General features: G+C 60.4%; 1 protein-coding gene across 8 annotated transcripts in view; it reads left to right on the top strand.

Annotated features, from left to right (window-relative positions):
• ACTN4 (actinin alpha 4) overlaps window positions 1-13275 on the top strand; it is a 74956-nt gene that overhangs the window by 53775 nt on the left and 7906 nt on the right. For 5 of the 8 annotated variants that reach the window (XM_088830291.1, XM_088830286.1, XM_088830289.1 and 2 more), the window contains exons 7-12: window positions 79-160; window positions 881-966; window positions 5445-5537; window positions 7155-7385; window positions 7954-8101; window positions 12200-12350. In XM_088830291.1, the coding sequence (XP_088686417.1) occupies window positions 79-160; window positions 881-966; window positions 5445-5537; window positions 7155-7385; window positions 7954-8101; window positions 12200-12350 (791 nt within the window). Of the gene's footprint in view, window positions 1-78; window positions 161-880; window positions 967-1923; window positions 2010-5444; window positions 5538-7154; window positions 7386-7953; window positions 8102-12199; window positions 12351-13275 lie in introns of all 8 variants that reach the window. The other 3 variants (XM_088830287.1, XM_088830290.1, XM_055412231.2) reach the window with 1 other exon arrangement.

Below are 13275 nucleotides of genomic sequence, written 5' to 3'. Positions count from 1 at the left end.
GGGCCAGCCCTTGTTCCCTCTGCTTGTGCGTCCTGCCCCAACCATGTTTCTCCTCCTTCCCTCGCCTCCCTCCCCCAGGACGACCCGGTCACCAACCTGAACAATGCCTTCGAAGTGGCTGAGAAATACCTCGACATCCCCAAGATGCTAGATGCAGAGGGTAAGTACCTCCCTCTTGCTCTGTCAGCACGCTATTCTTTGGGCATGTCTTGGGGTGACCTCGGAGCTGGCGGAGCCAGCCAGAACGCCTGAGCGAATCTGCATGAACCAAGAATAATGGTGTCGTCACCCAGGGCGCCCAGGCCGGAGCAGTCTGGGAGCAAGATGGTGGGGAAGGGGTCTTTGAAGGGACCAGCTCTCAGGGCCACCCCTGGGGCCTAGGCCCCGGCCCCCCCCCCCGCCCCCGCCAAAGCCCTTCCTGAATGGTCCCGCCCCTCGGTCACTGGGAGGGTCAGCTACTGTGAATAACCAAGGCCTCCACCTTCCTGCCTGCCACAGGCTGGGGATCTGGAGCCCACAGAGTGGAGTGTTGTTTTCCTTTTCCGGCTTTGCTCCGTTTCCCAGCCACGCACCCCGGCCAGGACCCCTGCCTCTGGCCTCTGGCAGCCCTTGGGGCTGACCATCTAGAAGCCCCTTGAGGCCATTCTGAGAGAGAGGAAGTGGCCTCGTCTTAATCCCATTTCCCACAGCCTTGGCCTTTCCGGTGACCATGGGGGATGGAGGGGCTGGCCAAGCCCACTGGAGTCACCCAGGGTCATGGAATCAGCTCCGAGGGTCCTTCTCCCAGGACTCCTGCTGTGGCCTGGGGAGCCCATGTATCTCCGTGAGCGCCCGTCCCCAACCCCGCTGGGGCGATTTAACCCATGTTGTTCGCTTACAGACATTGTGAACACGGCCCGGCCCGACGAGAAGGCCATAATGACCTATGTGTCCAGCTTCTACCATGCCTTTTCGGGAGCGCAGAAGGTACCGGGCAGGGCCAGGCAGGCCCACCTCGCCGCCACTGCCCAATGCCGCTGCTGCCTCTCTCCTCCCGCACTCACGTCATTTCTCTTGCAGACGGCAGTGGCCTCTCTCCGACTGGAAGCCATCCCCCCGGCTCCTTAGCATCACTGCCCGTTTAGTCTCTCTCTGCTCATAGTACCTCTCGAGCGCCTCAGAGCTCACCCCCCTACTTCAGTGCCGGGCACTGAGAATACAGTCAGTGACCGAGTCAGGCAGGGCCCCTGCCCTCATGGAGCTTACATGCTAGAGGGCAAGACAGACAACGAGCAGGTCCACGGAGAAAGTAATGTCCCATGAGAGGAGTAGGAGAGAATGCAGACGGCACGGTGGGATGCACTGGGCTCCTTCACCTGGGGCCGCTGGCGGGGAGGGGGTGAGGAGCAGGAGCTGCTAGGTGAGGCGCTGCGGACAGTGTTCCAGATAGAGGGGGAGCAAGTGCAAAGGCCCTGAGGGATTGATGGCGGGGCTTATCCAAGGAATGGCTAGGGAGGAGAGGAAGATGAGGTCAGAGAAGGTGACAGAGCCAGGCTAGGGGAGACGTCCTGGAGTTTGGGTTTCACTGTGAGACCCCAGGAGATGGTTAGGGGTTTGTGCTCCAGCGGTAGGTGGTCACACAGGACATGGATCTTACATGTGTTTTCAGAAGGATCAAATTACGCAAGCAAGATCCCTCCAGCCCCAACCAAGGCTCCCTCGCTAGTGCGTCCCAAACCCAGGCAGGGTGAGGAAAGGAATCTGTCCCTTTCGGATGTCCCCCCTTCCCCTCAGCGAGATGCGCCCACGCAGGCCAGAGCCGGGGTCTGGCTTCCAGTCCAGAGCCAGCGCTATCCTTCCCGCATGAGCCTCGGGCCCGGCCTCGGCCGCCCTTCCTGCATCTTTCACTCTCTCCTGCCTCTCTCTCTTTCTCTCTCTGCGCAGATATTGTAGGCACTCTGAGGCCAGATGAGAAAGCCATCATGACTTACGTGTCCTGCTTCTACCACGCTTTCTCAGGGGCTCAAAAGGTGAGCTGTGGCCGGAGACTCACCCTTGCCACCCCTCTCAACACCACCACCATCCCACCACCAACCCAGTGTCCGGGCTGCTGCCTGAGAACTGACCCAGCCTGGAAGCTACTTGTGACCCTGAGCCTCCATGGCCATCGCCCAGCCGGCGCTGGTCCAGGGCTGAGATGCCACAGACAGTCCCACAAGTCCGTCCATGCATACGGCCCACCCTGTAAAGTGGAGGCAGGTCCCGGTTTCTCTAGACAAGGCAGTCGAGTCCCAGTATCACCTCGGACAGCGGGGCGCAGCTGGGGCCTGTGCGCCTGCTCTCAGCTGTCCCCCTGTTTCCCTGATCCATGCCCGGCCACCCGCCTGCCGCACTGGCCGTGTCCCCACTGGGAACGCTGGCTCTCCTGCTCTGCTCTGCGGCTCCTTCCCCCAGCAGACGCCCCACAGGACAGGCCCGTCTCTGACTCCAGGGGCCCAGGTCACTGGGCCGCTGCCCCCCACAGCCCCACCACCGCAGGCAGGGAGTCAGGAGTGTCTGTTCCCAGGGTGGCCCTCCCCAAGCCCAGCCGACCTCTCACTGGAGCTGCCCCTGCTGCCTGGAGGCCTGGACACCTCTGTCCCCTCCTCCTGCCTCCTGGGTGTCTGGTTTGGGCCCGCAGGGTATTCCCAGCAACTTGATTCTGTGTCCCGGTTAGCAGTTGGGCAGAGAGAAGACCAAGAAAGGAGCTATTTATTGAGCACTAACTGCATGCTTCCCAGGGGCGTTAGTGGTGAAGAACCCGTCTGCCAGTGCAGGAGACGTAAGAGACGCGGGTTCCTTCCGTGGGTCGGGAAGATCCCTTGGAGGAGGGCACAGCAACCCACTCCAGTGTTCTTGCCTGGAGAATCCCATGGACAGAGGAGCCTGGCGGGCTACAGTCCATGGGGTCGCACAGAGTCGGACATGGCTGAAGCAACGTAGCCCGCATGCAGCTGCATGCTAGGACCTCCTCCAGACACTCCGTGTGCGTGGGCTATCAGTGGCCCATGCCCACGCAGGAGTGGGCGGGCCCCATTATCCCCACTTAACAGGAGGGGTTCACAAGTCACGGGATGGAGACTTTGACTGCTGCCTGCCTCAGAGCCCCAGGTCCAGCAAGGCCTTCCTGCGGGCAGTCTGCCAGGGGTCCCTGCTCTGTCGCCGCTCAGCAGTGTGACCTCGGAGAAGTCCGTCACCTCCCTTCTCCCACCTGTAAAATGGGGAGCAGACCAGTGCCCTCCTCAGAATTATCTGAGGATGAAGTGAGCAGGCCAAGGGCTCAGGACAGTGTCTGGCCCCATAAGCGCCCTACACACAGCCTGGTAGTGGAGCAGCCTCCCCAGCACGTGGCTGCATGTCTTTGATGTGTTCTGCTGGCGGTGGGGGGGTTGGGGGGTGCCTTTGGCACAGGCAGGGAGAGTGGAGGAGACCCCTCACCCTGGAGGGAAAACAGGGTGGGGGTGGGAGATTCCTGGCCACAAACCCCCACTAAGAGCACATTTGATGTGGGCCTCACCCCTCCACGGGCCCCTCGCCAGCCTCACTGCCACCACACTGCCCTGAAGGGAGTGTCTTCTCTCTGCCCAAACTGCCCTCTGGTGCTTAGAGCAGGACTCCAGGGTGGGGGACCGGAGGCCTGGAGGCATCTGTGGGAGGGGATGCCAGCTGGAAAGGCCAGATCAGAGCATTTGGGAGATTTTTTGGTGTTCTTTATCTCTCGGAGTTTGGGATCTTAGTTCCCAGACCGGGGATCTAACCCGCGCCCCCTGCAGTGGAAGCAGGGAGTCCTAGCCACTGGACACCAGGGAAGTCCCAACATCTGGGAGTTTTTGAGGGAGCTGGGCCCCTCTTGTGAGGGAGGAAATAAAGGCCAGCCTCTGGGGAGCTGCTGGTCACCAGGGACGTGCAGAATACAGGCCTCTCCAGCTTCCCCCAGCCTGTGTTTACTTCTCAGGAGAGCCCCGTAATGCTTGTGTTATTGCCACCGTCTTTTCCTCAGAGGCTCCATCAGGCCTCTTAAAAGAGTGCTGTCTGGTTTCTGTTTCATTTCACGAATGCAGGGCAGCCCTAGTCCTTGCCCCACGTATGCCGTCCTCTCCCAATGGTTTGTTTCTACTCACGAAAGCATCTGCTCCTTGTCCTTTGCTCGTTCATTCATTCATCAGCTCTAAGGCCCTCAAACACGCCAAGCCCCAAGCCGGGTGCCAGGAATTCCGCCTCGAAACAAAACACTCCTGCCCATCAGCCCGTGCCTTCACGGGGCCTGCCCGGCGGGGCGGAGCTGAGCTTGGGGTGCCGGTCTGGTTGTCTCTCCAGGCTGGGGGGTCAGGGACTTCCCTGCAGGCTGCGACCTGGGCTCTGCTTCCTGCGCTCACTTGGGGCTGGGTGTTTGCTGGCCAAGGCCTCCGCGAGTCTCCCCTCTGGGGCTCGTTGGCGAGTGTCCTGCAGCATGTAGCAGGTGTGTGCGCGCGTGTGCTTGTGTGTGTGTGTACGCAGCAGCCACAGCTGGCCCCCACTCCCCACCTCCCGCGTGTGGAGGAGAGAGGCGGGCGCCCTGCCTGCAGCCAGCGGGGCTGGCGTCCCCGAGCCTCTGTTTCCTCCCCCGCTCCATAGACCCTCCTCACTGTTTCTGTTCCTGTTCTGTTGCCGTTTTCAGCTCTTCTTCTTGGAGGCTTTCTGTGCTTCCTGAAAGGTACTTGGTTTCTGTGTGCCACCCCTCACCCTCCTCCTCTGGTCCTTGCATTCCCCCCCGACCCCCAGCAGGACCCCACCCTGTAGTTCAGGGCAGAGACTAGTCACTGTCGGTGCCGCTCCTGGCTCTCGGGAGCCCCGGCTCCCCTCCGCCCTGTGGATCGGGACCTCCGCCCACTCAGCCAGCGGCAGCCTCCTCCAAGGGGAGGACAGGAAAGGGGCCAGGCGTGCTCTGCCCATGCACCAACCACCAGCCTGCTCTGGGGGACACCGGCACCCCCTCCTCTGCCCGTGCCCCACGGCTCCCTGGTGCAGCCTCCCTTCCCAGCCAAGGGGTGGGTCCTTCCAGGGCTCAGCCACGTGAAGGACCCTACTCAGCCTCACCCAGGTCTCCTCTCTGTGGGCCTCTGAGTCCTTTTCCCCCACATTAGGGGGCTCCCCACCCCGCTTCAGCACTTCTAGGGTCCCAGCTGAGAGAGCACTCAGGCCCAGCTCCCCGAGCAGGGGCCTTAGCAGTCAGCTCCAAGGACCCCAGCAAGACCTGTCAGGACTCAGCCACTCAGGGCACCCTCTTGCTGTCTCTGTGCTTCCTCTCCTCCCCGTCTCAGGGCCTTCTGTGTGGGCCACGGACATGCCAGCTCTCAGGGTACCTGCCTGTCAGGAGGGAGGGTCAGCAGCCCCCAGGCAGCCCTGACTGTGTGTGCTTTCCCCCCCAACCCCGTTCCCCTACCCAGGCGGAGACCGCTGCCAACCGGATCTGCAAGGTGTTGGCCGTCAACCAGGAGAACGAGCACCTGATGGAAGATTATGAGAGGCTGGCCAGCGATGTGAGTGACCCCTCGCCCCCGCCCTCCCCCCAGTGGCCCCGCCAGAGCCAAAAGATCCAGTCCCCTCTCATTACCCTTGGCCCAAGGCCATGTGACACCTGCGGAGGAGAGCGCAAGGATGGCAGCGAGACCTTCTAGAGAAGGCCAGAGGGTTACAGAGCAGAGTTTGACCACGCCAGTGCTCATGGTTTCACAGGACTGAGGGTCAGAGTGATGTGTCACCATGCTTACTGACTCCTGGCACCTCGAGCCTGGCTTTCTACAGAGATACCTAGGGACAGAGTTTCCCTCACTGTGTTAGAATCAGCTGGGGAGCTTTTTATTTTGTTTTTTAAAAATTTGTTGGCCACTCCTCGCAAGAAACATCTTAGTTCCCTGACCCAGGGATCAAACCCACATCCCCTAGAGTGGAAGCACAGAGTCTTCACCAGTGTATCGCCAGGGAAGTCCCTTTATTTAAAAAATAATTTTAAAGGAGATTTTTTAAAAGTTCCCACCCCTGTGCAAAAATTCCTGTCCCTGTGTCCCGCACACAGAAGTCTGATTTGGTAGGTTGGAGAGAGACCCGAGATCCAATACAGCGACAGACAGGATGGCTGTTGGTCACGGCAGGTCCCCTGTGAGGAGGGAGCTCCTGTTACATACCCTCTTGGCATCTAAGCTCTCCAGGAGGAGCCGTTTGACTGCTCTTCTAAATCAGTGTTCCCCAGACTCTGAGATTTCACAGACCAGGAAAATTTGGGAAAGTATTTGCCAGCCCACCTATAGCGGCCAACTTTTTCTTTTGCGAAGTTAAGGATACTTTAAACAAGGGAAAGCTGCCATCTGGTACCACCGTCACTGCTAATACCAAGGAAAGGTTAAGGGGCTGTGTCCTAGAGTCCCAGGCTTGCCCAACACAGTGCAGGCGGCACCAGGCACCTGGAAGTGAACACACGTGGGCCTTGGTTTTCTTATCCTGCCCGAGGCTGGCATTTGGGACCCCTTCCCCAGGCATATCTACCTGCACAGTAACTAATCTTACTCTCCTGGGATTGTTCTGGAATGTCCAGTTTGTTTGCTTGTTTGTACCCTGTCCTCACTCCATCAAAGACACGAGTGGCTCATAAAAGTACGGGTCACTTTCTTTTTTTGATTGTACTGGCTAGTTTTCTGTGCCCAGGCCCTGCGCCTGGCACCGACCACCTCAGAGTGAGCCAGGCCTGTGGCCAGCCCTGCCTTGGGGCGCTCACAGTTGGTGAACGGGGCGCAGCGAGGTTCTCAGCGCTGCACATGGCGGCAGTGGGTTCTTGTGCAGGCCTGATGGGGACAGTTCCCCCACAGGGATGTCTGAATTGAGGCCGTCCTGCTTAGAGGAGGGAGGAAGATCAAGAGCAGAGGCAGATGCAGGAAGTAGCCAGAGAAGAGCACTGTGGTTCCGGCAGGAGTGACATCCCCGCATCCCTGGCCATGGTGCCCATGGGGAACCATGGAGAAGTCAGGCTGGACAGCAGGGGTGATCCCCCAAGATGGGGTCCTCGAAGATCCGGGTCCCATGTGCCCATGAGCTGGAGGCAGCCCTCTCAGCTGTCAGCGGGTCCCCTGCAAAGGTCACCCCGACTTTTCATGGACCCACAGCTCCTGGAGTGGATCCGGCGCACCATCCCCTGGCTGGAGGACCGCGTGCCACAGAAAACCATCCAGGAGATGCAGCAGAAGCTGGAGGACTTCCGCGACTACCGGCGGGTCCACAAGCCGCCGAAGGTGCAGGAGAAGTGCCAACTGGAGATCAACTTCAACACGCTGCAGACGAAGCTGCGCCTCAGCAACCGGCCTGCCTTCATGCCCTCCGAGGGCAAGATGGTGTCGGTGAGTGCCGGGGCCCAGGAGGCCTATGGAGCCACAGGGGCCCCGTGAGGGGTGGAGGGGCAGCTCCAGGCCACCCCCACGCGTATTGTCTGGCCTGCACAGTCTTTCTGAACTAGAAAGCACAGATCTGGGTGCAAGGCGCCGTGAGGCATACACTTGACACTTGGCCGTGTTTCATTTCCCTGCATCACCCCCTGGAGTTCTACTCTCATCCCAAGACCACACCACAGTTTGGACCCTCATTTGGCTGGGACTCCTAGACCTTCAAGTGCTTGAGATCCCTTCCCAGGAGAGGGTGATAGTCACTGCACAGTCACCTTCTGACTCCCATAGCACCAGGGGGGCATTCATTCACTCATTGTCACACATTCGTTTAATCGGAAGGTGTAGACTACACCTGCCACGTGCGGGGCCCTGTGCAGGCACAGCCGGCGTGCAGGTACAGCAGAGCAGGGCAACGTGTGACCCTGGCCCGTTTCTCTGCCTTCTGTGAGCATCCTTCTGGGAGGCATTGCCCCTCTGGGTGCCCCAGCCCCCCATGTAGCCCCGCCCTCTCCTGCCCCCACAGGACATCAACAACGGCTGGCAGCACCTGGAGCAGGCCGAGAAGGGCTACGAGGAGTGGCTGCTGAATGAGATCCGTCGGCTGGAGCGACTCGACCACCTGGCAGAGAAGTTCCGGCAGAAGGCCTCCATCCACGAGGCCTGGACCGATGGTACAGCCCTCCCTGCTCCCGCCCTCCTTTCCTGGCTCTCAGACACACGCACATGCTCACACATACACACAGACACTCACACACACAGAGCCCTTGCTGCCTGTGTAGGGTTTGTCTGTTTCTTGCTGCTAAGTCACTTCAGTCGTGTCCGACTCTGTGTGACCCCATAGACGGAAGCCCACCAGGCTCCCCCGTCCCTGGGATTCTCCAGGCAAGAACACTGGAGTGGGTTGCCATTTCCTTCTCCAATGTGTGAAAGTGAAAAGTGAAAGTGAAGTCGCTCAGTCGTGTCCGACCCCTAGCGACCCCACGGACTGCAGCCTACCAGGCTCCTCCATCCATGGGATTTTTCTAGGCAAGAGTACTGGAGTGGCTTGCCATTTTGCTGCCTGGGAACACGCATGTCACAAATGACCCTTTGGGTGCATCCAGCCCTGGGCAGCAAGGAACAATTTGGGGCCAGGTCCCTCCAGTCCACTCTGGCCTGGAGATCACTCATGGGTGGGCCCCTTCCTGGGTCACTGGCGGCCGGTCATCTGAGAATGCAGCCCTGGGCTGGCTGTTTAGGGATGTGACCCACAGGCCTGCCTGTCTGCCTTGAGGACGGCACCCCTCTGGGTCAGTGGGGCCGGAGGCAGGCTTGCCCTGCTCCAGCAGCCTGGGTTCACAGAGCCTGCCTTCCGTCCCCCTCACCCTTTGAGACCGTGGACCTCACGCTGAAGAGCCTGTCCTGGCCAGTCTGGGATCCCGAGCACAGTCCTTAGAACAGGCCACGGAGCCACCTTCTGGCCCTGCTGCCCAGCCTGCAGGTGCCGCTCACTGACCAACCTTCGGTGTGGCCCCCCATGGGAGCTCTTGCTCACCTATGCCCTATCCAGTGCCTCCCCCGAGGGGCTTGCCCGCCACGGGACGCCTTCTCCCAGAAGGGCCACGGTGACTCCGGTTTCTCGGCAGCTCCATAGCTGCCTGTTCTCTTGGCTCGGGCTGCGGGATTTCATCACGTCCTGGCCCTCAGCTGGGACCCACACCAGGCTGAGATCCCAGATCCCAAGGGCCTGAGAGGCTTCAGGAAATGGCCAGCGCCTGGGAACTCGGAGGGCCTTCCATGGGGCTCCCACCCTCCCACTCTGGCCGCCTCCTTCCTGCTCTGCCTTGCCCTCCTGCCACCTCTCTGCCGAACTGGTTTCATGCTTCCTTGCATTGATCAGTGTGGTTTTTCATCCCTCCCACCCTCCTGGTCCCCCCCGAGATCCTCACTGAGCCCCTGGGGGCTCCTCCAGCCCCCACCCACCCAGCTATTTGGTGTGCATGCTTGCATGCTCAGTTGCTTCAGTTGTTCCAACTCTTTGCAACCCCATGGACTATAGCCCGCCAAGCTCCTCTGTCCATGGGATTCTCTGGGCAAGAATACTAGAGTGGGTTGTCACGCCCTCCTCCAGGGGATCTTCTCGACCCAGGCATTGAACCCGGGTCTTCTGCATCTCCTGCGTTGACCAGCAGGTTCTTTAATACTAGCACCACCTGGGAAGCCCTTTGGCAGGCAGCCCCAACCCTGGCCAATTGCTAAGACCCACCCAGAGGCGCTACGAGCTACGCTGACTGGGGCCCGTGTCACCCATGTCCCTGGCCACTGCCCAGCGAATGCCCTCCTGTGCCAGGGGAGGGATGCCGAGTGGGGGTAGCTGGAAGGTCAGGCGAGGACCACGAAGTCCGTGCTGGGAGGCAGGTGCCTTCCTCTGCCTCGCAGAAGCCACACCCGTGGGTTCGGACCTGAGGAAAGGGGAGTTGGCGTGTAGTTCATTTGTTGGTTCTTCATTAATTCATTCAACAAACACCTCTTGAGCCTTTTCGCTGTGCTCAGCAGTTTCCCAGGTGGGGAAAGGTGCCCAGGGAGCTCGGAGACCAACAGTTCTGCCGTTTCTCTTGTCAGAGGTCCCTTGTCATTTAAGTGGGTTTTAGAGCACCCGTGTTCCCCACCTGGACTGAACCGTTTCCTGCCATCATCCGTGTCATCCTCTCTCTCCATCATCCTTCCTTGGTCTCTGAGGATCATCCCTGTGGATTTGCCTCCTGGGGGCCTCTCGTCAGCCCTTCAGCCTCTCTCCTGGGGCTCCAAGAGGCCTGGAAGAGGGTCTCCTGAGGCCGAGGGGAGAAGGGGTGACGGGCCCTCAGAGCTGCTTCCCTGGGAACCTGGCTGGCCTTCACCTGAAGGCATTTAGAAGTGGGTCCAGGCTTCAGCCAGGGCCCAGCTGCTCCATCGGCCTCCACATGCCCTGGCCCCCCCTCCCCTCAGGCACTCTGGCATCCAGCCCTCCCTCTCGCATCGGCCCGGAGCCACGGGGCAGGCCTGTCCATTCTCATTCCCGAGACCTGAAGCCTGCGTCCTCTGAACCACCAATTACGCACCACAGGACAGACCGGACCCCTGACCCCACTGTACCCCTGGGATTGGGTGAAGCAGGCTCCTTACCTGTGTGTGCAGCGGGGGCAGAGGGCAGATTGAGCTGCCGTCACCCTGTAACCCCCTCACCATCCCCTGCAGCCTGCAGGAGTGTGTGAGCCTCCATGTGGAGGCTCCTTACAGGGTCTCAGATTGTCTGGGGAGAAAGCAAAAATGAGCTCCCTTCCCTCCCTCCCTCCCTCCCTCCCTCCTTCCCTCGGCCTGGCTGCCCCTTGGCCCAGATCCCAGGCAGCCCTGGCCGTGGCCCCCTCCTCCCCCTTCTTCCCCCTGGCAGCTCCCTTGCGGCAGCTCTGCTGAGGCAGAGAAGTGGTAACCTGCTATTTCTGGTTCCCACCCTTGGGAGAAAGCGATCTGGAGAAGGGAATTGCAAGCTTGCCTTTGTGGTTGGGCCTGCTGCCCCAGGGGCAGGGCAGCAGGGCCCCGTGGAGTCAGGCTCCCAGGCCGCGCAGCCCCCTGCCCGCTGGTTCAGGGCTCCATCCCTGGGATGGCTGTGGTGGGGTGGGCTTGGCTGGTACCCACCGTTTTCGAGATCACCTTACTGGGGCTTTAGCCGAGGACTGGCATTGGCCCCATTTACAAAAGAAGGAGCAGGCCAGGAGAGACTGCCTGCTTGGCTGCCCATGGCAGGCAGCTGTTGGGATTTTCTGGTGCCAGCTGAGGAGGGTTTGGTCTCTGAGTGCACGCTCTGGGGGTAACCCCGAGGTAGCTTTAGAGATTAGGGGTCCCAGCATCTCCCCCTCAGTTCTCTGCGGTACTGAATGTGGAGGGCTCCTCGCCTGAACTTCTGTCCCAGGGTGTATAATTAGCCAGGCTCCGGGCCTAATAACAGTGTTCCTCCCTCCCTTCAAAGGGCCTGACGTGGGCCCTGCCTCACTGCACACAGAAAGCCCTTAGGGTAGCATGGAGCAGATGTGTTAGGACTCCCTCCCCGAGGGGGCCTGGCGCCCAAAGGCCAGGGAGCAGGCATAGGTGTCAGGATCCCGGAAGAGCCCCAAATCAGACTTCCCCTCCCATCTGCACCCCCCCACCCCTCTGCACTGCTGAGGCCCAGTTAGGCCCTCCGCAGGTGGGTGTCGACGGTTCCAGCCTTGGTAGCTGGAAGTCCAGATTCTTACCATCTACCAATAAAGGATTTCCCAGGTGGCGTAGTGGTCAAGAACCCACTTGCCAGTGCAGGAGACGTTGAGATGTGGGTTTGATCTTTGGGTTAGAAAGATCCCCTGGAGGAGGAAATGGCCACCCACTCTAGTATTCTTGCCTGGAGAACCCCGTGGACAGAGGAGCCTGGTGTTCTACAGTCTATAGGGTCATAAAGAATTGGACACGACTGAGCGACTTAGCATGCACCAATAAAAGACACTAAGTCTAGAACACAGAGCGTGAGTTGGGATATCTGACTCATGCCCATCAACCCCACAGTGTCTCCCAGCCCCATCTAGGAGGTGTCATAGCTGGCCTTAGAAATACCTGTGAAGGAGCAAAGGAAAAGGTTCCTGGGGTTTCGGGCTTTCATGGCAGTATCCTCGCCAAGGCAGGACATGGGGTCTGCGCCCCGCTCCCCTCCCTCTGGTTGGACACCCCCTCTGTATGCCCAAGATGCTGTTGACCAAGCGCCCCTGCCTTCTGCCCCACCTCAGGGAAGGAGGCCATGCTAAAGCACCGGGACTATGAGACGGCCACCCTGTCGGACATCAAGGCCCTCATCCGCAAGCACGAAGCCTTCGAGAGCGACCTGGCTGCCCACCAGGACCGCGTGGAGCAGATTGCCGCCATCGCCCAGGAGCTCAAGTATGTGTGGGCTCGCAGTCCCCTGTCGCCCACTTCCCTGCCAGCACCTGGCCCAGAGCGACGGTGGGGCAGTGGTGGAGGGGTTCCCCTGGGCCTTTCCACCCTCACTCCCTCCTTTCCCATGCCAGGAAGGAGCCTTACGGGGTGGTGCCTTTTGTCCGCCTGTCTTAACCCCAGATGAGACCCATAGTGGGATCTACGTTCCCCAGCAGAAGGGAGGTCTCTGGCCCCCTGAGGTGGTGGGAGGGCTAGCCTCCACAGCCCCCACCCACAGCTCCCCAAGGGAATTGGGCTGCACAGAGAGCCCATTGTTCGGCCCGGCCCCTTCCCTCTGCCGCTCAGAATACACTTATTGTAAGAGCTTCCAGGCAGCCGGTTCCCTGCCCTCCCCGCCCCACCCCAGTCAGATAAACTCGTGCACACAATTAGTACACTGAGTCTCCAGTACTGTGAAAGGCAGCCTTATTCCCCCAGTGGAGTGGCCAGCAGCAGGCAAGGCCCAGGGAGCGGAGGCCCCGGCCATTACTTCATGGAAAATCCACAGGCCCTGGAGGGGCGGCAGGGCTCCCAAAATAGCCGTCTGCTCAAAAATAGGATCCTTGGCTGAAGTCGGCCTTTCGACAGACACCTCCCACCCTGTCGCAGTCATCCCTGAAGTTCTGCCTGCTCCTCCACGGCGGGGGCCCAGCAGCAAGGCCTGGAGGAGCCCCACACCAGGCAGGGCCGTCTCCCTGACTCACTCCCTCCCTCCGCACTGCCCAGCTGCTCTGGGGCTCCCCGTGTGCTCGCCCAGGGGCAGAAGTACTAGCAGGCACAGTCCTGGGTACATGCTCTGTCACTGGGCACTGTTGGGGGTCCTGCAGCTCCTCTAGGATCAAGACCCCTGTACCTGCACGTCCAGGCCGAGGAGAGTGAGGTCACGGAC

The sequence above is a fragment of the Moschus berezovskii genome, chromosome 22 (assembly GCF_049115385.1).
Source record: "Moschus berezovskii isolate FMDL1 chromosome 22, NW_MosBer_1.0, whole genome shotgun sequence".
Lineage (NCBI taxonomy): Eukaryota > Metazoa > Chordata > Mammalia > Artiodactyla > Moschidae > Moschus > Moschus berezovskii.
This window is presented reverse-complemented; position numbering and strand designations above follow the sequence as displayed.